Here is a 24,101-nt window from a genome sequence, read left to right as displayed (position 1 = left end):
AATTACAGACTTTACAGTGGCTTGTGTAGTTATCTTCCTATCTTCGCTTCTACTATAGCTTTAAACATTAACTGTACAAAATTCATTTCTATTTATGTCCTCATCTCCTAAAGAGGAGATTGCCCAACTGCAAATCTAGACAATAAATGCAGGCAAACCACTAATCCAGAGTACATCACAGCCAAGTCTAATTCTACTGTCACCTACTAAATTCACTTTCCAATCACAGTCATTAATTGTTTAGTGATTAGGACCGAGTGCCTAAGTTATAATTGCCTCTCCTTGCCCAAAAATTCTGGAAGCAACTGTAGTACTGCAACTGAATCAAATAAAATATTCATGACTGAGATTGATCTTAAGTAAGGCTATCATAAGGCATAGAGGAAAGGCTGATACATGGAGTTAAGAGGTTGAATGACCATAAGACCATAAGACATAAGAGTGGAAGTACGGCCATTTGGCCCATCAAGTCCACTCCGTCATTTAAATCATGGCTGATGGGCATTTCAACACGACTTCCCTGCACTCTCCCCATAGCTCTTGATCTCAAAAGGAATCAAGGATCTGTCGATCTCTGCCTTGAAGGCATCCAACGTCCCGGCCTCCACCGCACTCTGCGGCAATGAATTCCACAAGCCCACCACTCTGTGGCTGAAGAAATGTTGTCTCATTTCAGTTTTAAATTTACCCCCTCTAATTTTAAGGCTGTGCCCACGGGTCCTAGTCTCCCTGCCTAACGGAAACAACTTCCCAGCATCCACCCTTTCTAAGCCATACATTATCTTGTAAGTTTCTATTAGATCTCCCCTCAACCTTCTAAACTCTAATGAATACAATCCCAGGATCCTTAACCGTTCATCATACGTTAAACGTACCATTCCAGGGATCATCCGTGTGAATCTCCGCTGGACACGCTCCAGGGCTAGTATGTCCTTCCTGAGATGTGGGGCCCAAAATTGGACACAGTATTCTAAATGGGGCTTAACTAGAGCCTTATAAAGCCTTAGAAGCACATCACTGCTTTTATACTCCAACCCTCTTGCCCCTCCTTGCCCAAAAATTCTGGAAGCAACTGTAGTACTGCAACTGAATCAAATAAAATATTCATGACTGAGATTGATCTTAAGAATGACTTTATTCTTATGTTCAAATAACCACAGCAACAGATAATAGCTAACTCAACACTGGTCAGCAATTGAGGATGTCCATTCTGGAGATGCATCTCTCTTCTTTTGCTCTTTGTGTTCAACTACAGAGTGGAAATTCCAGCTTTCCCTAATGGATATGGCCCAGCAACAAAAATTCCTTAAATAGTAACTATTCTAGGAAACTAGTTCTCCACTTATTTGGGTACAATTGAGCTACATGGTCATTTCTTGGGGTTTTCTAACAAACAGCCATTCATTTAACTGAAAGCTAAAGGCATGCTATTCTGTAGAGTTTTGCCAACTGTTGATTGTCAGAGATATTTCAGCAATACATTCCATCCGTTCAAACACAACTAATCTTGAGAATGTGCCAAGTACTCACTTTGAGTTTTGGTTATGACGGCTGAGTCCCCTCTGTTGCCTGTGAATGTCTCCACAGGTCAGCGTTTCTTCAAGAACGCTGCAAATGTACAAAAATACCAATCAGCTTGGAAACATACCTTCTCAAAAGGCCCTGCACTTTTCCTTATGGAAAATGTCCCCAAGTGAGACATACAGATAAACTAGGAAAGTTGATCAATGTTAAATCCTGGGGGGGGTCATTGATAGTAATAGTGTAAAAATATACGGGGTAGCCACCAATGGTCAGATTTTAACTACAATTTGACAAATATAATTAAAGCTGGATAAGTCAGTGTGGGAAATGTTGTAAATAAAGAAAATGAATTAACAGCCAGTCAGAGAGAGAAGAATGTACAAAGAAAAGGATATTCCCCATTAGTAAGCATGTTCATCTAAAGAGCCCAAATATATTCTTGTCAAGTACTCTTCCCAGTCCTCTTAAACGCCTAATAACTGCAAATAAAACCTCTAAGGAAGGGAGTGGGGCAAAATGGTAACGTCACTGGATGAATAACCTGCCATCCTTACCTGGTCTGGACAACATCTAATTCCTCAGCACTGCCTCTTCACCACCTTGTGGCGAGTTAGGGATTGATAATAAATACTAATGTAGGTAATGTACGCCCACATTCCACAGGCAAATAAAATGATTAAGGAAATAAAACTCAAAAGTTTCAATTGCAAAAGTAATCATGTAAAACTATTGAGCCAATCTGATTCAACCTATTATATTCCACAAATATCTATACACCAGGCAACACAAAAAATGAAGCCTTGATCATTTCATAATCACTGATCTGAATCTTTCCGGGAATGAAGCACACCATTCAAATCACCAAAACTAAGACAGAAAAATCTGAAACCACAAAATTGCGGAATTCTTTCACTCCTTCAATTTTCCTCCTTTTTATAGCTTCCCAAACCTCAAGCTTGACATTGTCTAATCAGTGCTTCTTGATTTAGCTCATTGCTATTTATCCTTCAAACCTTCAATAACATCCTGCACTACGAATCATCTGTTTATTTTCTCCTTTCAGAAGCATCTGAAAACAGCAGGAAAGCTCAAAACCAGAAATACCAACAATCAAACTTGTTGGATCTACACGAGCGCTGGTGCTGCTACACCCCTGACCTCAGCACTTGCCCTTTCATACTCTACATCCAGAGACAGGTGATCAGAATCATTTTGGTGACACTCAACTTACGCAACAGTGTGCATCCTAACTTGAACTATTCACTCAACACCTCTTCCTGGCTTTCTGTCCTTGCAAACATTACTCCCTCTCATATCCATCAACTAGGAAAGGTCCAAAAGAAACTTGAAAACATCTGTGCTGCACCTCATTTATTTCTCCAAAACAGTCAGTGGCCTATGACACAGAAAAAAGCCCTCCGTCCACCATGTCCATGTTGATAAAAAAACCTACAATTATTCTAAACACATTTTCCAGCACTTGGCCCAAAGGCTTTTATTCTTTGGTACCACAAGGGCACATCTAAATAAAATGTTATGAGGGGTTTTGCTTCTATTCACTGGCCACCCTCCAGGTGAAAAAATATTGTTACTCACATCTCCTCTAAACCTTCTGATCCCTACTATAAATCTATGCTCCCAATCATTGATCCCTCCATCAAGGGGAAAAGTTTTTTCTTGTCTAGCTCATCTGTACCTATAATGGCACGTTTCCAAATCTTGGTGTCCCAAATGAGGCAATTTTCCTGAGCAAAATCCACCAGCGGACATCCACTGGATCAAGAAATGGAAAACATTAGAAGTCACTAGTTAAGTCCTTTGCAACAAACACGTCAAACAAACAGTAGTGACAGTGGTCCACGTGTACTTTTGACACCCAGGACAAACTTGTGCAGGGACACACACAATGCTGCAAACATTGTTAAAGAATATCCCTTCAAAAGGTAAGGCGCAGACTAACTGTTTAAAGTCAGAGAATGAGAACGTGATCACTTGGGTCCAGGGATTTCATTTGCTAGATAAATAACTAAAATCATCTTGTTCTTTTCTACCCAATCTTAAAAGCATGATAATTTAATTCTTGTTGCAAAAGTAACGTGGCACTCTCTATTTTTGCCAGCATCTATTTAACATATACACTACTGCTTTTTTTCAGGGTGTGGTAATGGGAAACAACAGGAAGACTTCTCACCTGGTGTAAAGTTTGTTAATCAGTACTTGTGCTTTCTACTATATAAGTGGAGACAAACATCAAGATACCGAAGACTGAAATAGCATAAAATGCATACAAACAGGATATACACATCATAGTTCATACTGATCCTCCTTTATCTCTAAGCTATAAGAATAAATGACAAGATTAACCGTCATTCTGAGAAAGCTTGATAGAAACATGGAAAAAGACACACTCATTAAATAAGACAAAGCAGAAGATCTATTCCAAACAGGAAGCAGAATTCTTCAGAAGGAATAGATGAATCAGAGTAACCTGAAAGTCATAAGTATCCTGTGAGTTTAGGTACCTGAGCTTGCAGAAGCATTGTCTCTTCTCAATCCAAATGTAGCGTAACCCCTCAAACATATAGTAACGAATCACATTTTTCTTTTAAGAAAAAAACAGCAATATTATAAAATTTAGAATATGAACTTGCTGCAAAGAGCAGTGAATACAGCAACACCATGATGACTTAGCTAACTAATGAAAGTTGAATGAGTGGTGACACTGAACAAGAAACACTAGCCCTTCACTTTAAAGTCCTCCTTGATAGCTGGGAATTTCATTTTGAATAATGTACCTTTCTCTATTTTCTAAAGAACCTTTATTACATATATCTGCAGTAAGTAGGATTTGAAACTGGGTCTTCTGGCTCAAAGGTAGAGACACTACCACTATACCACAATAGCCACTAAAACAGAACTGACCTCAGAAAATGAATTAATTGTTTTCAGGAGTTCATAAACAGCCGCATTTTAACTTTGTTTTCATTTAGGACATAATGAGACTAGTGTCAAAGTCCTCTCGCAAAACTTCCTTTCAGTTTTGTGTGGATCAGATAGGAAGGAAAGGGAGTTTTCTGGTTTGACCCTTTGTTTTTGAATCACAGCTACACCTCCATATTTTTATATTCATAACATATTGTGCTTGCAATAGAAAAAGCAAACGAAATAGTCCCATGTGGTTCGATTCATTAGAATTAGTATTAGAAATAAGTATTTCTGCTATAAAGCATGTTTCATTAATACGAATTGGCTGTAACTCGATTGACGAATAGTGGACACTGTTTAGATAACACAAACTTGCTACTGTAGTGTATAGCAATTTTCTATAGTGTGGTTTTCTACAGTACGAGGTCACACAAGAATGCAACGACAGCTTTTTAGGAGAAATGTCAATGATACAAGACAGATATTGCATAAATTGCAGTACCATTTATTTTGTGCCAGGGAATGGAATGTTTTCTCTTATAAGCCCAGAATGCCACACCAAACATTTCCAGGCAGGTTGCAGCACAAGGTTCCTTCTTTTCTTCTCTAGCATGCAGTTGTTGGATTCTCCCACTCAACTTCCTGAGGGTGAATATTAAACTAAGAACTTAACTGACTAGCCAAGATCATTTCGGAGGCTAAGTATTCTGAAGTGAGTGGATTCACCTCCTAATGCCTTAAAGGCTTTCAGCCAAAGAATACAATGGAATAGTCTTTAATTACCTAGATGAGTGCACTCCAACAACATTCAAACAGCTCAACGTACTTGAGAGTAAGTCTGATCGGTTGAGGCTCTAGACTACTTTAAACATTCACAACCCTCCACCACTGATACAGAATGTCTGCAATAGGTTCCAGTTACACTCACCAACACTTCTTCCACAGAAACAGCTAAATTAAGAAGCTTTACCATGAAGGACAAGGGCAGAAGACATAATGTAATACCATCTCTAAGTTTCTATCCAAGTCACAAATCAATCTGACAAAAACGCTATTACTCACTGGTATTGGGTCAAAATTCTGGAACCATATTTTCTGGAACAGTTATGTAGGAGGATCTCTACCACATGGACTGCTATGTTTCACAAAGACAGATCACCACCTTGTCAAAACAAGGATGGGCAATAAAAGCTTGTGACCTCCACATACTTTGAATTATTGTTTTAAACTGCTTCCCTCTCAATTTCAGAAGCTTTTTCATTGTTGCACAAGGGCAACATTTTCCACATTTCCCATTTTTCTCCAGGTGCTGCTGCCAATTTAATGTTTTATTATTTGGGTATTCATGGAGAACAACATGGTGACTGCCCAAATTCTTATCCAACAGGAACTTTACTTTGTAACACACAAGTTTGTATAGTTAGTAATATAACACATGGGTGATATGGAATCCAATCTCCTACCTCCTCCTGTTTCTGAAGTTGAATAGTGTCCTTCCAATCATCCTCAAGCACTCCTATGGCTAAATTAATTCGATTCTCATCATCACTAGGCTGAACTGGATGAGGAAAACTGTGCAGAGAAGAACATTGGATAGACAAGCAATCAATATGCTACATTTTCTGATAGTTCATAATTGATAAGTAGGTTGAGGCATGGGCAGAGATGTACAGCTCTCGCCCCACGTTCCTGCCATAATATGTCAATGATCAAATACAGCAGTCGTCTGTCCTTTATGCATTCACACACCATCCTCGTTCATAAGTGTTGCATTGCATCCCTTACTTTTGACTCCAAGAGAAAGGCATGATCAAGATCTGTGCAACGACAGCCACTTTTAACCAGCCACTGTAGCTCATGAAAATTAATAAATGTCAAAGATTAATAAATGTCAATTTTGCTCCAAATAAAATAAAGAATTGCAGAAGTTGAAATCTGAAACAGAAACAGAAATTAGAGAAACTCAGCAGGTCTGGCAGCAATTGTGGAGAAAAAGCAGAACTAGCACTCTGAATCCAGTGACCTGGCTTCAGAATTTTTTAGTGCTCCTGACTGGTTAATACAAACAGCTCAGATCGGGGTAGTTCTAAATTAATGGATGCCAGTAAAAGTAGGATGAGAGTACTACAATTACAATATGCATCAACCTGGGGAAAATCAACCAAAATTCTTGCTGAAAAGTAAACGTGGAGGGAGGGCCAGATTTTATTCAGCCTGGATAGCATTCAGCAATCAAGAACCATGCATCCTATAATTTTTCACAGCCATCTCCAGAATGAAAGAAATCACGGGGTATACAATTCCCTTATTCTTAGTTAAATGGGTTTTCACAGTTGCCAGCTGACCTCAGTAACCACCACTCCCAGCAGACACGCTTCATTTCTTAGGCTAATGAGGCTAATAAGGCTATGGACGGTTTCACTGTGGACGAAACCAAAACACAGCCTGATTCTAAGCCCAGTTGCTGAGTGCATTTTCAAAGAAAAGGGTCAAGAACTAGCAGATCAATAGCAGAAATCCTCTCCACAGTCCAGAGCAGATGCCTTTTGGAATACCCTAGTGCTAGCTACAGATTACATATCTTCATTTATTGCCTCTAGATTACTGAGTAGCAACGTCAATAATCCATAAACATTGCATTAATGCAGTTTTGTTCAGGAGGGGTTCCTGGTCATCTGGAAATTTAGTCACTGCATGTCCACAGTTAATTCTAACCAACATAGAAAAACTAACCTGTCATCCTCTATCTCTTCTCTCCAAACTTTGGCTACGAATTGCTGGTTAAATGAATCCTGCAAGAAATCAGTTTAAACATTAGCTCCAGTGAATCCAATCTTTACAAATTCCTTAAGCTTTATACAAGATCTATTCACAACCGATGAAATACTCCAAAATTGAATGTCAGAAAGGTATTTTATTGATTAAAACACATTTTCCTCAGAAGGATAAACAAAGCAAGGAGCTTAAAAAGGACAAAAACCCTATACTAGCTACTTCTTAATTGATTTTAAATGTGCAGTATCTCACCAACTTAGAGAATCAATGTAACTAGACCCACCCTAAAAAGGAGCGGCTCTTCAAAATTAAACAATCACTTGTTCAAGTCAAAGCGACATGTCTACACCTATGTACTTAAGACTCATCATATAGCAAGTAAGTTGTGTATTGTTAACCAAGAGGTCACAATATAAATAACATAAAAGGAGGAGTCAAGAGATTTTCTAAATTGCTTTCACCATCCTCTCTCCACCATGATCCACTAAAATTTAGGTCTGCAAGATGATAACTATGCGTTCACCAGTATGAAAGCAGGTCAATCATTTTCACCAGACCGAAATACACACAATGACAGGAATGAAAATGCGTTTTGCGTTGGAAAGCCAATCAACTACAATCTCATTGAAGGCACAACAGAAACAAGTAATTTTGAATTAATACATTCATGGGGCATCACTGTCCAGGACAATATTTATTGCCCATCCCTAACTGCCCAGAGTGCAGTTGAGATTCAACCACATTTGTGTAATTGAACAACTATCTCAATCATTTTCCGCTAAAACGTCCAATAGTAACCTCACTGCTCCAGCCAGTCAACTTTAATCCACATTAAAGCTTGATTTCTCTTACCTTTATTATGACCCAGTCAGACTGGCTCAGATGACAGGGGTGGCATTTAACAAGCACTTCCAGAACTGGCTTCCAGTGAAAGATGACCCACAATATTCCCACCGTCAGCACAGTAAGAATATGGCAGAGAATTACTCGCCATTGCACTCGCTGGTATCCAGTCACCTCCTGCATAGAAATGTATCGGTTTTAGTACCACAAAGAAATATGCAGGCTATTCACACAACTACAAAATCCCAGAAGCTTCATTAATAACTGTACCATGTAGATAACACACAAAAAACTTAATACAACTGAGAAAATCTGACACATCTAAAACTGAAATCCTTAAATTCTCCGATTCTGGAATTAACTGTTTCCTGAATCTATTAAATTTTAAAACTACTTTGCTTTAAACAAAACTAAGCTTAGGAGTGGTTTTCTTTCCAGTACATGTCTCAGTTCTGTTATTTCACCACCCCAAAATTAATCACTGAACTTGTTGTCTCAATAAGAACCATCACTGGAAATCTTAAAGCCTTCCCATCCCTGACCTATGAAGTCAAGTAGAGTTTGGGGTGGTGTGCAAATGTCCCCACAAACCTTCTAGACAAATTTAGAGCTACCACAATGGCACTACAGAGCAGACAACAATTCCCATTGTTAATAAAATGGTGAATATGGAATCAGAAGGGTTGAAGAGTTAAAGTGTGTTTCACAGAAGAGAATTAAATACACTCTCAAAATGTTTAAACAAATGATATTGACCATCAGATACCCAATTTAATTCTTCTTAGTTCCTCTGTAATACATTACCATGGAGATGATGGTCCCAGTGTGCCGGACTGTACCATAACAGGACGGCTGGTCCTTCAGCAGCTTGCTGCTATCTGTAAAAGAACAGACAACTACTTCAGTGGACCTTTTACCTCAGCGTATACCTAACAGTGTCACTGTTGTAATAGCTACAGAGCATTCACAATAAAACTTCATCTTCCAACCGACTTATGCTTCAAAGCCAACATTTTGATTCCACTGTTGTCGTCACTAGGATTCCAATAAAGTCTTATAGTAAGTGTGAAATGTTTGCCCTCTGTTCATGTGAACATCAACAACACTTGATTCCCTAGGGACAGCACGGTGGCTCACCAGTTAGCATGGCTGCCTCACAGCACCAGGGACCCGGGTTTAATTCCAGCCCTGGGAGACTGTGTAGAGTTTGTACATTCTCCCAGTATCTGTGTGGATTCCTCCAGGTGCTTCATCTTCCTCCACAGCCTAAAGATGTGCAGGTTAGGCAGATTGGCCATGCTAAATTATCAGTGTCCAGCAATGTGTGAATTAGGTGGATTAGCCATGTGAAACACAGGGTTACAGAGTTAGGATAGCAGGGTTGGTCAGGGTGGGATGCTCTTCGGAGGGTTGGTATGGACTTGATGGGCGAAAATGGTTTGCCTCCACACTGCAGGGATTCTGATTCTATCCTTCTATCCTTGCAAACCTGATTTAGGACATAGGTCATAAGCTCAGGTTGGGGTCTTTGGCTCTTCAGGCTTGTTCTGTCAACCAACAAAATCACCGTTGATTTGGCTCTGGTCTCAACTCCATTTGCCTGTTAGTCCTCTGTCAACTGACGTATTTGTCAAAATTCTATCAAGTTCAGCCTCAAATAAATTAGATGACCTAGTGTCTGTTATATTCTGGGGAAGGGAACCGCACAGATTAAGACCCCTCAGACAAAAATTTCTACATAATCAAGATCACAGAAGTGAGACTACATCTTTAACTCTGTTCCCTGGTTCGAATTTCTTTCCAAAATTTTTTTATTCACGTGGGATGTGGGTGTCACTGGCTGGCTAACATTTACTGCCTACCTCCAGCTGCCCTCGAAGTGATTGGCTTGCTGTGCTATTTCAGTAGGCAGTTGAGAGTCAACGACATTACTGTCCTCCAAGGAGAAGAGTCCTCTCAGAATCAACCTTGTCAAGTCTCCTCAGAATCTCACATTTCAATAAGATCACCTCATTATTCTAAACTCCAATGGGTAAAGGTGCAATTTGCTCCAACATTTTTCGCAAAATCTGCCCTTCAGCCCACAAATGAATCCAAAGCTGTGTCCTAAGAGTGCAGTTTGAACTGCACAGGTCTAAATTAAGTGAACTTTCATACTTCAAATTTGTGTCACTCATGGTGTTAAATCATTTACAGCAATATAATTTCATCCCAAAGAAAAGAAAGATTATCCAGGGTGGGATTAGACAGCCATTAGATAGCCACAAGGAAGTCAGGAAATGTATCAAAGAAAAAAAGAGACAGCTTATAAAGTGGCCAACAGCACTGGGAAATCAGAAGATTGGGAAGGCTACAAAAACAAACAGAGGATAACAAAGAGACCAATAAGGAAGGAGAGGATCAAATATGAAGCTAGGCTAGCTAGTAATATTAGAAATGATAGTAAAAGTTTCTTTCAATACATAAGAAACAAACGAGAGGCAAAAGTAGACATTGGGGCGCTCCAAATTGCTGGAAGGCTAGTGATGGGAGATAAGGAAATAGCTGAAGAAATTAATAAGTACTTTGCATCAGTCTTCACAGTGGAAGACATGAGTAGTATGCCAACAGTTAGGGAGGGTCATGGGCAAAGTTGAGTATGGTAGGCATTACAAAAGAGAAAATGCTAGAAAACCTAAAAGGTCTAAAAAGTGATAAAACTCCTGGCCCCGATGGGCTACATCCTTGAGTTCTGAAGGAGGTGGCTGAGGAAATAGCGGACACTTTGGTTATGATCTTTCAAAAGTCACTGGAGTCAGGGAAAGTCCCAGATGATTGGAAAATTGCTGTTTTAACCTCCTTGTTTAAGAAAGGATCAAGGCAAAAGATGGAAAATTATAGGCCGATTAGCCTAACCTCGGTTGTTGGTACAATTCTAGAATCCATTGTCAAGGATGAGATTTCTAAATTCCTGGAAGCATAGGGTCAGATTAGAACAAGTAAGCATGGATTTAGTAAGGGGAGGTCATGCCTGACAAACCTGTTAGAATTCTTTGAAGAGGTAACAAGTATGTTAGACCAGGGAAACCCAGTAGATGTTATCTATCTAGACTTCCAAAAGGCCTTTGATATGGTGCCTCACGGGAGGCTGCTGAGCAAGGTGAAGGCCCACGGTGTTCAGGGTGAGCTACTGGCTTGGATTGAGGATTGGCTGTCTGACAGAAGGCAGAGAGTTGGGATAAAAGGCTCTTTTTTGGAATGGCAACCGGTGACGAGTGGTGTCTCGCAGGATTCAGTGTTGGGGCCACAGCTGTTCACCTTGTATATTAATGATCTGGATGAAGGGACTGGGGGCATTCTGGTGAAGTTTGCCGATGATACAAAGATAGGTGAACAGGCAGGCAGTACTGAGGAGGTGGGGAACCTGCAGAAAGACTTAGACAGTTTAGGAGAGTGGTCCAGGAAATGGCTGATGAAATTCAATGTGAGCAAATGCGAGGTTTTGCACTTTGGGAAAAAAAAAGAATACAAGCATGGACTATTTTCTAAATGGTGAGAAAGTTCGTAAAGCAGAAGTACAAAGGGATCTGGGAGTGTTGGTCCAGGATTCTCTAAAAGTTAACCTGCAGGTTGAGTCTGTAATTAAGAAAGCGAATGTAATGTTGTCGTTTATCTCAAGAGGGTTGGAATATAAAACCAGTGATGTGCTTCTGAGGCTTTATAAAGCTCTAGTTAGGCCCCATTTAGAATACTGTGTCCAATTTTGGGCCCCACACCTCAGGAAGGACATACTAGCCCTGGAGCATGTCCAGCGGATATTCACACAGATGATCCTTGGAATGGTACGTTTAACGTATGATGAACGGCTAAGGATCCTGGGACTGTATTCATTAGAGTTTAGAAGGTTGAGGGGAGATCTAATAGAAACTTACAAGATAATGTATGGCTTAGAAAGGGTGGATGCTGGCAAGTTGTTTCCATTAGGTGGGGAGACTAGGACCCGTGGGCACCGCCTTAGAATTAGAGGGGGTAAATTTAAAATGGAAATGAGGAGACATTTCTTCAGCCAGAGGGTGGTGGGCTTGTGGAATTCATTGCCAAGGAGTGCAGTGGAGGCCGGGACGTTGGATGCCTTCAAGGCAGAGATCGATAAATTCTTGATCTCAAGGAATCAAGGGCTACAGGGAAAGTGCAGTGAAGTGGAGTTGAAATGCCCATCAGCCATGATTTAAATGACCGAGTGGACTTGATGGGCCAAATGGCCTTACTTCCAATCCTATGTCTTATGGTCTTATAAAAGGATAAATGTGATTCATAGAACAAATGGAGTTTGTCTGAAAAATGTGCCAGCAGTAATTTTAAAGCCAGTCAATAATGGCCAGCAATGAAGGGTTTGAGTTATAAAAACAGGCTGCGGGGGACTCAAAACTAGGAGGCCTATTTTCATGGTGAGAGGAGAAAGCTTTTAAAAAAGGACCTGAGGGGTGACATTTTTCAGAAAGTCAGAGTGGGTCATATACAAAATGAATTGCCAGAGGAAGTGCATGATGCAGGTAGAGTTACAACATTTGAGAGACATTTGGGCAAGTACTTGAATAGGAAAGATTTGGAGGGATATGGGCTAAACCTAGGAAACTGAGACTAGTTTAGTTTGGGAACTAGTCAGACTGAAGGGTCTGTTTCCATGCTGTATGATTCAATGACAGGACTCTTTTTACATTAACACGACACTGTAGCTCGCCTTCGTGGCAACTGGTGGCCTGGCAACTGCCTTCCCTAGAGTGAGCATCATTTATCAACTGTTACACAGCCACTCAAAACTACATTCAAAATCTGTTGGTGATCCTGGTTTTTCAATTTTTCCTCTCCTAGAACCAGCCTTAAGACGGATCGACAAGTATTGGTAAACTTCTGGTCACTTTTCCAAGGCACAACTTTTTCCTGAGTCTGGACAGTCAAAGGTAGAAGAATATTTGACCATAAAAGGCTTACACACAAACTTTTTGACCAGCTACAAGAAAAGCAAAATATTTCTGGAAAAAAACAACACCAGCAGTTCTGACAGCTGTTCCAAAATAGTAGAGTTAATATTTCAGGTTGAGTAAACGAGTCAACTTGACCTGAAATGTTATTTTGCATTCTCACCATAGCTACAGCTGAGTTCTTCCAGAATTTTTTGTTTTCATTTCCAGCTTCGACAGTACTGTGCTTTTGTCCTAAAAGAAATACCTCCAGTTAGGCCAAATATAGAGAATCCAGAGTAACAAAGGAAGTCTCAGAGATAGTAGGAACTGCAGATGCTGGAGAATCTGAGAGAACAAGGCGTAGAGCTGGATGAACACAGCAGGCCAAACAGCGTTGGAGGAGCAGGAAGGCTGACATTTTGGGCCTGGACCCTTCTTCAGAAAGGAAGTCACTTAAATTAGAAAAACACCAGGCGTGGGGTCATCTATTTCTGACAAGGATATGGAGGAATTATATCATGTTTTCAGTGCTCGGAACATTTCCTCATTTAAACAAATAACAAAGCAAACAAACAATGCAACTAAAAACGATAGTTTCAAATTTTCAGGGAACTAAAATACAGACAGACTAAAATACATACGGGGTGCTGAAGGTCCACAGAACAGGAAATGATATAACTATGCCAAGTGGTGACAACTGAAAAGTAATGCTGACAAATTATTGGTCACCAGAGTTGAGCAACATCAATAATAATGAGGAAATTAATCAGTGCAGGAGACTAGACAAAAGGGCCTGGGAATAACAGAAACATCACTAAATAATACAAACCAAAATAGCAACAACATGGAAGAGGTCATTCGGCCTATCGTGTCAACAATACAGCAAACCAAAAAAAAATTTCACACCTCCTCTATCTCCACAGCCGCACCCTAATTGCTTCAAATAAAGCAGCCTGCACCAGCATATAACAAAAGGCTCAGGCTTGGGCCAATGAGTCTGGACAGTCAAAGGTAGAAGAATATTTGACCATAAAAGGCTTACACACAAACTTTTTGACCAGCTACAAGAAAAGCAAAATATTTCTGGAAAAAAACAACACCAGCAGTTCTGACAGCTGTTCCAAAATAGTAGAGTTAATATTTCAGGTTGAGTAAACGAGTCAACTTGACCTGAAATAAGATAATAAAATGTGAGGCTGGATGAACACAGCAGGCCAAGCAGCATCTCAGGAGCACAAAAGCTGACGTTTCGGGCCTAGACCCTTCATCAGAGAGGGGGATGGGGGGAGGGAACTGGAATAAATAGGGAGAGAGGGGGAGGCGGACCGAAGATGGAGAGCAAAGAAGATAGGTGGAGAGGGTGTAGGTGGGGAGGTAGGGAGGGGATAGGTCAGTCCAGGGAAGACGGACAGGTCAAGGAGGTGGGATGAGGTTAGTAGGTAGCTGGGGGTGCGGCTGGGGGTGGGAGGAAGGGATGGGTGAGAGGAAGAACCGGTTAGGGAGGCAGAGACAGGTTGGACTGGTTTTGGGATGCAGTGGGTGGGGGGGAAGAGCTGGGCTGGTTGTGTGGTGCAGTGGGGGGAGGGGATGAACTGGGCTGGTTTAGGGATGCAGTGGGGGAAGGGGAGATTTTGAAACTGGTGAAGTCCACATTGATACCATATGGCTGCAGGGTTCCCAGGCGGAATATGAGTTGCTGTTCCTGCAACCTTCGGGTGGCATCATTGTGGCAGTGCAGGAGGCCCATGATGGACATGTCATCAAGAGAATGGGAGGGGGAGTGGAAATGGTTTGCGACTGGGAGGTGCAGTTGTTTGTTGCGAACTGAGCGGAGGTGTTCTGCAAAGCGGTCCCCAAGCCTCCGCTTGGTTTCCCCAATGTAGAGAAAGCCGCACCGGGTACAGTGGATGCAGTATACCACATTGGCAGATGTGCAGGTGAACCTCTGCTTAATGTGGAATGTCATCTTGGGGCCTGGGATGGGGGTGAGGGAGGAGGTGTGGGGACAAGTGTAGCATTTCCTGCGGTTGCAGGGGAAGGTGCCGGGTGTGGTGGGGTTGGAGGGCAGTGTGGAGCGAACAAGGGAGTCACGGAGAGAGTGGTCTCTCCGGAAAGCAGACAGGGGTGGGGATGGAAAAATGTCTTGGGTGGTGGGGTCGGATTGTAAATGGCGGAAGTGTCGGAGGATAATGCGTTGTATCCGGAGGTTGGTAGGGTGGTGTGTGAGAACGAGGGGGATCCTCTTGGGGCGGTTGTGGCGGGGGCGGGGTGTGAGGGATGTGTCGCGGGAAATGCGGGAGACGCGGTCAAGGGCGTGCTCAATCGCCGTGGGGGGGAAGTTGCGGTCCTTAAAGAACTTGGACATCTGGGATGTGCGGGAGTGGAATGTCTTATCGTGGGAGCAGATGCGGCGGAGGCGGAGGAATTGGGAATAGGGGATGGAGTTTTTGCAGGAGGGTGGGTGGGAGGAGGTGTTTTTCCATCCCCACCCCTGTCTGCTTTCCGGAGAGACCACTCTCTCCGTGACTCCCTTGTTCGCTCCACACTGCCCTCCAACCCCACCACACCCGGCACCTTCCCCTGCAACCGCAGGAAATGCTACACTTGTCCCCACACCTCCTCCCTCACCCCCATCCCAGGCCCCAAGATGACATTCCACATTAAGCAGAGGTTCACCTGCACATCTGCCAATGTGGTATACTGCATCCACTGTACCCGGTGCGGCTTTCTCTACATTGGGGAAACCAAGCGGAGGCTTGGGGACCGCTTTGCAGAACACCTCCGCTCAGTTCGCAACAAACAACTGCACCTCCCAGTCGCAAACCATTTCCACTCCCCCTCCCATTCTCTTGATGACATGTCCATCATGGGCCTCCTGCACTGCCACAATGATGCCACCCGAAGGTTGCAGGAACAGCAACTCATATTCCGCCTGGGAACCCTGCAGCCATATGGTATCAATGTGGACTTCACCAGTTTCAAAATCTCCCCTTCCCCCACTGCATCCCTAAACCAGCCCAGTTCATCCCCTCCCCCCACTGCACCACACAACCAGCCCAGCTCTTCCCCCCCACCCACTGCATCCCAAAACCAGTCCAACCTGTCTCTGCCTCCCTAACCGGTTCTTCCTCTCACCCATCCCTTCCTCCCACCCCCAGCCGCACCCCCAGCTACCTACTAACCTCATCCCACCTCCTTGACCTGTCCGTCTTCCCTGGACTGACCTATCCCCTCCCTACCTCCCCACCTACACCCTCTCCACCTATCTTCTTTGCTCTCCATCTTCGGTCCGCCTCCCCCTCTCTCCCTATTTATTCCAGTTCCCTCCCCCCATCCCCCTCTCTGATGAAGGGTCTAGGCCCGAAACGTCAGCTTTTGTGCTCCTGAGATGCTGCTTGGCCTGCTGTGTTCATCCAGCCTCACATTTTATTATCTTGGAATCTCCAGCATCTGCAGTTCCCATTATCTCTGATACTATTTTAACTTGACCTGAAATGTTATTTTGCATTCTCACCATAGCTACAGCTACAGCAGGAAAAATCTGCTCCGATTAAGTACCAGATAATTACTAACTTGGAAGAGAAAACCCAGTGAGTACCTCAAAATACTATGAAAAAAGGATCCCAGGATTTTCACCCCAGTAGCTCAAAAGCAACAGGAATTGCATATTGAGCCTTTACAATGGGATAAGGGTGTTTGGATCTGACCACTGTGTTACAAAGGAAACTCTTGCTTAGAGGAGAACATGAGAAAAAGCAGCAAAAATGATCACAAATGTATGAACTATGATCACAGTTAATTACATTAAATTTGAGGGAGGACATCACAAGTTCAAGAAAAACACAAATGGAGCATCTTTGCTAAAAGCAGCTGAAAGCAAAGTCATAACATTGCATATGCAGACTGCATCCCTGTCTTTTCAACTCCCTCCCTTCCATATTTTTATTTACAGTCTTACTGTTCATTTCCTTTCATTGGAGTTGGATATTATAATTTAGTTATACCACTGTATTAGCAACCTAAAAAACAAACTTCAAGGCAAGTTTAGAACTGAACTTTAAAAAGTTGGCAAATTATAGGTTAGCAGGAAATGACATAGAAGATGTTGAGTTGTTATTAAGTCACTAAGGAAAGCTGCTGCCATATTCAGTCTCGTCAATATGATTACAAGCCCAATCTCAAAACTTTTCAATGCAATTACAGATTGGCAAATAATGCAAGAGCAAATTTTGAAAACTGTACAAGGTTCAATCAGATTTCAATTTCTCAGCACTCGCATTTAATCCAATGAGAGATATCTTGGCTCAAGTATACTGCACTCGGACTCCTCACTTGTGTGTAACCTGCAGTTGAGCCCACCAAATGCCTGTCTCTAATTTTTCCATGTCAATGCAGCTTCAGCACAAGAACAACTCCATTGTTTATATATTTTTTCTGCAAATACTGTAATTTACGTGATCCCTTGTTTCTATGTACACATGAACTGCATTAAAATTCTTTTAGTTCTTCTTCAAAGTTTAATTCTTCAAGATAATCCTGACCGATTTGCAGGAGCAATATAAAATGGCATAATATCATGTCATATATTCCACAACTTCTGAAAAAAAGGCACACCAGGAGGAGGAAAAACGCTTGGTTATTAACTACCTGAAAATGCTTAGCTTTTTAACAGCTATTCCAATTAGAAATACATATCCTTCCAAAACATTTGAACATTGTAAATAAATCATACAGTTGATAATTATAATAAAGAGGTCTCAAACTTAAGGTGTGATAAAGATTTCTTTGGCAGCCTTCGTTATTTATCCAACAAAAGGTGTAGCAGGGCTCACCTAACAACCAGTGCCAAGGGACAGTTGATGCAGCTTCTACGGTGCATTTGTTTCATCCAAGATACAGATCTGAGTAAACTCGGTCTACAAAACTCATTAGAACAGATTGTGACAGTGAAGAATATTTACTAGATAAACGAACAGATTGCTGCACTTCCTTAGTTCCTTTTCAGATCCTGTTGCCGAAGCAACTCACCTCCGGCTAAGAGCCACTCCCAAGCGCTAACAGTTTACCCTTTCATCACCACACCACTTTGCAACTTCATCTCACACCTACTTCCGTTTATACAATATATTTAAGTCTAAAAACATTTGAAGTGACTTCAGAGGCATGGACCAGTCAATACACCCCAGCATTTTCTTGTAGAATTGAGTCTCTTAAATATAATTTATGCAGGATACACTAAAACAAAGGTAAATGAGCAGAATAAGGTAGTGAGGAATTGTGGGTGGACAGAACCTGCATTGGCGGGGGGGAGACCGAACTACTGCCCTATTATTTCTTGCAGCAGTCACAGCATGAGAAGGGATTCTATGTATTTGGTCAACAACATTTTTGTTTATCAGCATAACTCTACTGGGCACCACCATCCCTTTCAACTTTTAAGTTTTCCATTCTACTTTAGCTATCTCAGGTCTGCTTGCAAGATTCTGCACTAGCCATTGATCAACTTTACCCATTTACTCCCGTTTCAATTCTTGCTCCTTAGGAATTTGTCAATCCAAGCTTCCCACTAAAATTTAACAAATGGCAAACTCAAATGTTCAGGCCAGAATTTACACATTAGGGAATTGTTCACAGGCTGCAGCCAATGAAGTTGGGTGCAATTACTCCTCTTTATATTACCAAACAACTCACTGAGTTTTCAAGCGGTGACTTAACCTGCCCATGTCTGATTGGAGTCGGCCATCACTAGAGTCAGCTTAAAACAAACCACAGATAACAAAGTGTGGAGCTGGATGAACACATCAGGCCAAGCAGCATCTTACGATGCTCCACACTTTGTTATCCTGGATTCTCCAGCATCTGCAGTTCCCATTATCTCTTAAAACAAACCACAGTTCTATTAAATGAGGATAATGCTGGACTTAGTCTGTAGATATATCCATTTGCACATTCTTGGCTTTCCAGCATGCCAGGAACAATGTGAAATGCTGATGCCTGCCTCACAAAGATTTTCTTAGATTTTTTACAAATGCCCTTTAGAATCAGAAGTCAAATATGAATAGAAGCAAATCCAAAAGCTGATCATAGTAAGGCAGGATTCTTTATAAGTGAACACTTTCTGAATGATTAACTGACTTCAGGGTACATACAATCATGATTATGTTAATCATTTAGTAATCTGGTTGCATCAACTAATGAAATAGAGAGGAGTTCCAAACTTGTCGTGGCAGCTGGTGATTTCAAATTTAATTAATTAGAGCTGAGAATAAAAAATATAACAATTATAGGGGGTGGAGGGGGTGTTGTCATTTGTTGCAAACAGCAGTTTGATGCTGGACTGGGTTACTGACGTAATAGAGTGTTTGTATTTATTTTCCTGTGCATCCCAATTTGAGAAAAAATGTCCGTTAGATTGAATTTTGGGAGGCAAATCTCAAAATATATTCTCTTGTTCTCCCATTTATGGTATTAGCTGCATGCTTGAAAAGGAAATACTTGCAAGGCTATAGGGCAACTGTAGGGGAGTGAGTATAGTTTGATATCACTTATAATAGATCCGAGATAATGGGAACTGCAGATGCTGGAGAATCCAATATAACAAAGTGTGAAGCTGGATGAACACAGCAGGCCAAGCAGCATCTCAGGAGCACAAAAGCTGACGTTTCGGGCCTAGACCCTTCATCAGAGAGGGGGATGGGGTGAGGGTTCCGGAAGAAATAGGGAGAGAGGGGGAGGCAGACTGAAGATGGAGAGAAAAGAAGATAGGTGGAAAGGAGAGGATAGGTGGGGAGGGCATAGGTCAGTCCAGGGAAGACGGACAGGTCAAGGAGGTGGGATGAGGTTAGTAGGTAGGAAACGGAGGTGCAGCTTGAGGTGGGAGGAAGGGATGGGTGAGAGGAAGAATAGGTTAGGGAGGCGGAGACAGGCTGGGCTGGTTTTGGGATGCGGTGGGGGAAGGGGAGATTTTGAAGCTGGTGAAGTCCACATTGATACCATTGGGCTGCAGGGTTCCCAAGCGGAATATGAGTTGCTGTTCCTGCAACCTTTGGGTGGCATCACTGTGGCATTGCAGGAGGCCCATGATGGACATGTCATCTGAGGAATGGGAGTGGGGAGTTAAAATGGTTTGCGACGGGGAGGTGCAGTTGTTTATTGCGAACCAAGTGGAGGTGTTCTGCAAAGCGGTCCCCAAGCCTCCGCTTGGTTTCTCCAATGCAGAGGGAGCCATACCAGGTACAATGGGTACAATATACCACATTGGCAGATGTGCAGGTGAACATCTGCTTAATATGGAAAGTCATCTTGGGGCCTGGGATAGGGGTGAGGGAGGTGGTGTGGGGGCAAGTGTAGCACTTCCTGCGGTTGCAGGGGAACGTGCCGGGTGTGGTGGGGTTGGAGAGGAGTCACGGAGAGAGTGGTCTCTCTGGAAGGCAGACAAGGGTGGGGATGGAAAAATGTCTTGGGTGGTGGGGTCGGATTGTAGATGGCGGAAGTGTCGGAGGATGATGCGTTGTATCCAGGGGTTGGTGGGGTGGTGTGTGAGAATGAGGGGGATTCTCTTGGGGCGGTTGTGGTGGGGGCGGGGTGTGAGGGATGTGTTGCGGGAAATGCAGGACACGCGGTCAAGGGCGTTCTCAACCACTGCGGGGGGAAAGTTGCGGTCCTTGGAGAACTGGGACATCTGGGATGTGCGGGAGTGGAATGCCTCATCCTGGGAGCAGATGCGGCGGAGGCGGATGAATTGGGAATAGGGGATGCAATTTTTGCAGGAGGGTGGGTGGGAGGAGGTGTAATCTAGGTGTATTCTAACCCTCTCCACATCCCCCTCTCTGATGAAGGGTCTAGGCCCGAAACGTCAGCTTTTGATGAGATGCTGCTTGGCCTGCTGTGTTCATCCAGCTTCACACTTTGTTAGTTTATAATAGATCCATCTGTTTTAGATATCTAACCTTTGGTCCATTTAATAAGAGAACTGAAAACTTCAAAGTCCTTTAATCCACAGAGTTTTGTGTGGCAAATCACCACAAGCTCATAGACAGCAGGAAATAAAGGAAAAACTGAAGCATGTGAATTTCTGTTTCACTATCATATTTACACTCATCACCATTCAAATCCATTCCAAATATACTGGCATAACATGGTGTGGAGCTGGATGAGCACAGCAGGCCAAGCAGCATCATAGGAGCAAGAAGGCTCACGTTTCTGGCCTAAGAAACCGCAACACCTAGAGCATGGTGTAAATTAGTGACAAGCAGCAGTTGCTGCTAAAGCTCAGGTCTGGCAACATCTGTGAAGAAAATTCAGAGTTAACGTTTCAGGTCCAGTGACCCTGAGGCGTCTGAGGAAGTGTCACAAGACCTGAAACATTAACTCTGAATTTTCTTCACAGATGCTGCCAGAGATGCTGAGTTTTTCCAACAACTTCTGTTTTTGTTCCTTTTGTTTTTAGCATCTGCAGTTCTTTTGGATTTTATTAAGTGAAAATTAGGGACCCTGTTACCTATCTGTTCAATCTCATCTTGCATAAGTACCCAATTGTGGAAATGCGGTATCAGAATTTCTGTGGTGACACGATGCCAGGTGTGTAGGCCATGCTTCTCAAAGCCTGACAAGCTGAGTACAGGATTAAGGATAGGATTCTTGGCAGCGTAGAGGAACAGAGGGATCTTGGTGTGCAGATACATAGATCCCTTAAAATGGCCACCCAAGTGGACAGGGTTGTTAAGAAAGCATATGGTGTTTTGGCTTTCATTAACAGGGGGCTTGAGTTTAAGAGTCGTGAGATCTTGTTGCAGCTCTATAAAACTTTGGTTAGACCGCACTTGGAATACTGCGTCCAGTTCTGGGCGCCCTATTATAGGAAAGATGTGGATGCTTTGGAGAGGGTTCAGAGGAGGTTTACCAGGATGCTGCCTGGACTGGAGGGCTTATCTTATGAAGAGAGGTTGACTGAGCTCGGTCTCTTTTCATTGGAGAAAAGGAGGAGGAGAGGGGACCTAATTGAGGTATACAAGATAATGAGAGGCATAGATAGAGTTGATAGCCAGAGACTATTTCCCAGGGCGGAAATGGCTAGCACGAGGGGTCATAGTTTTAAGCTGGTTGGTGGAAAGTATAGAGGGGATGTCAGAGGCAGGTTCTTTACGCAGAGAGTTGTGAGAGCATGGAATGCGTTGCCAGCAGCAGTTGTGGAAGCAAGGTCATTGGGGTTATTTAAAAGACTGCTGGACATGTATATGGTCACAGAAATTTGAGGGTGCATACATGAGGATCAATGGTCGGCACAACATTGTGGGCTGAAGGGCCTGTTCTGTGCTGTACTGTTCTATGTTCTATGTTCTATGTGTCTGTGCAGCAATTGTATACCATTGATTTATTTCACTCTGTGGGTTCAATTTGTTAATTTCATCTTAGAATAAATATTTAATAATCTCAGCATTATGAAACTATGGATTGTCACTAATTTACACCATGTCCCACACAGCGCTTAATCTAAAACGTAACCTGTTATTGGTCTCTATATTACTTCAATACAGGACTGTGCCATAAGCAGCTGGGGAGGATTTGAACTAATATGCCAGGGGGATGGGGACCCATGTAAGGAGTCAGAAAAGGAGGGAGCAAGGACAAAAACATAAGGCAGAAAAAGGAATAAGAAACATGATAGGCAGAAAAACCAAAATTCGAACAAGGCTATTGAGAAAAATAAGAGCAAGACAAACAGTGTGAAAAATGCACAAGCTTAATGCACAAAGTATTTCCAAGAAAGTGGATGAACTAATCCCACAGACAGATGTAAATCAGTACGACATAATTGGATTTCAGAGGCATGGCTACAGGGTGGCCGAGGTGGGAACTGCATGTCCCAGGGTATTCAGTATTTAGGAAGGACAGGCAAAATGGAAAAAGTGGAGTGTCATTGCTGGTTAAAGAGGAAGTCAACACAATAGTGAGAAAGGCTGTAAAGAAAGCAAACAGTATGTTGGCCATTGCAGGAGGTCGAGTACAGGAATAGGGATGTGTTGTTGCAAGAAAGGGAGCTATGGCATACTTTACAGCCATATAAGCAGGCTAAATGCTTACAACTTGTAAAATCAATTCCCACAGCTTTTCAGCATGCAGTGATGATGTGAAGAAATTATGCTTGCAATGTTTGTTGGAGTTCAGCTGCAAAAGTGTTGGTACCTCTGCTGCTGCTTTAATCAGACATGTACAAAACCCAAAGCCCAATTTTTTATCCAAACACTTAGAGCAGTACACAAAAACAGCACAACACTGTTTTTATATGGAGAAGGCTGTCAAAAGAAAACATACCAAGACACTGTACTGTACGATTATCAAACAAAATCTGGTATTAAGCTGCATTAGGATATATAGCTAAAACCATGGCCTAAAGAACAAGAGGGGTAAAGATAGAGGGAACTATGAGGAGAATTTCATAGGGGAGGGTAAAAGAGCTTTAGACAGGGCAGCCAATGGTGGTGTATTTAAAATCAGGGATGCTCAAGAGACGAGAATTGGAAAACAAGGATCACAATCCACTAAAGGGTAAAACAACAAGGAAAGCTTTTCCGAGCACAATTCATGGTAAACACTCAGATTTGTGTTAAAACATCACTGTGAATGCTGTCAAGCTACTTGTCTTTGAGGAGTCAATAGTTCCTACAATGTCAGCAGCAGGGGAAAGGCATTCAACGGCCGTCACGTCTTCATTTATTTTCCAAAAAGTTGTTTGGAAACAGATGGCCTCTGCCAGAATTCTGAAACAAGATATGGCTGATGGATTTTGCACTTCTAAAAGAAGTGCAGAAAACCACTGAAATCTTAATGGGTCACTAGATTGAGAGGATATGTACTTTTAGGACCAAAAATCCACATGAAAAAAAGTCAACAGGTGAGTAAACACATCTTCTCTCAAAGTGAAACTGCCAAGCTAAGGAATGTAGTGAGGCTGCGTCAGCATCTTCAGACGTTTTTTTTAATTCATCGGGAATGTGGGCTCACTGGCTGGGCCAGCATTTATTGCGCATGCTAGCTGTTGTCAAAATGATGGTGCTGTTGCAGTTCATTTGTTAAGTACACCCACAGTGT

General features: G+C 42.4%; 1 protein-coding gene across 7 annotated transcripts in view; it reads right to left on the bottom strand.

The window, feature by feature from the left end:
* The window catches only part of atp13a2 (ATPase cation transporting 13A2), an 89,819-nt gene that overhangs the window by 40,205 nt on the left and 25,513 nt on the right, over positions 1 to 24,101 (bottom strand). For 5 of the 7 annotated variants that reach the window (XM_048561453.2, XM_048561456.2, XM_048561452.2 and 2 more), the window contains 6 exons: positions 8,872 to 8,945; positions 8,077 to 8,244; positions 7,183 to 7,241; positions 5,913 to 6,021; positions 4,047 to 4,126; positions 1,531 to 1,608 (listed from right to left, as the gene is read on the bottom strand). In XM_048561453.2, coding sequence (XP_048417410.2) covers positions 1,531 to 1,608; positions 4,047 to 4,126; positions 5,913 to 6,021; positions 7,183 to 7,241; positions 8,077 to 8,244; positions 8,872 to 8,945 — 568 coding nt within the window. Of the gene's footprint in view, positions 1 to 1,530; positions 1,609 to 4,046; positions 4,127 to 5,912; positions 6,022 to 7,182; positions 7,242 to 8,076; positions 8,245 to 8,871; positions 8,946 to 13,191; positions 13,263 to 17,842; positions 18,027 to 24,101 lie in introns of those variants that run through there. The other 2 variants (XM_048561455.2, XM_048561454.2) reach the window with 2 other exon arrangements.

Source organism: Stegostoma tigrinum, chromosome 28 (genome assembly GCF_030684315.1).
Source record: "Stegostoma tigrinum isolate sSteTig4 chromosome 28, sSteTig4.hap1, whole genome shotgun sequence".
Lineage (NCBI taxonomy): Eukaryota > Metazoa > Chordata > Chondrichthyes > Orectolobiformes > Stegostomatidae > Stegostoma > Stegostoma tigrinum.
This window is presented reverse-complemented; position numbering and strand designations above follow the sequence as displayed.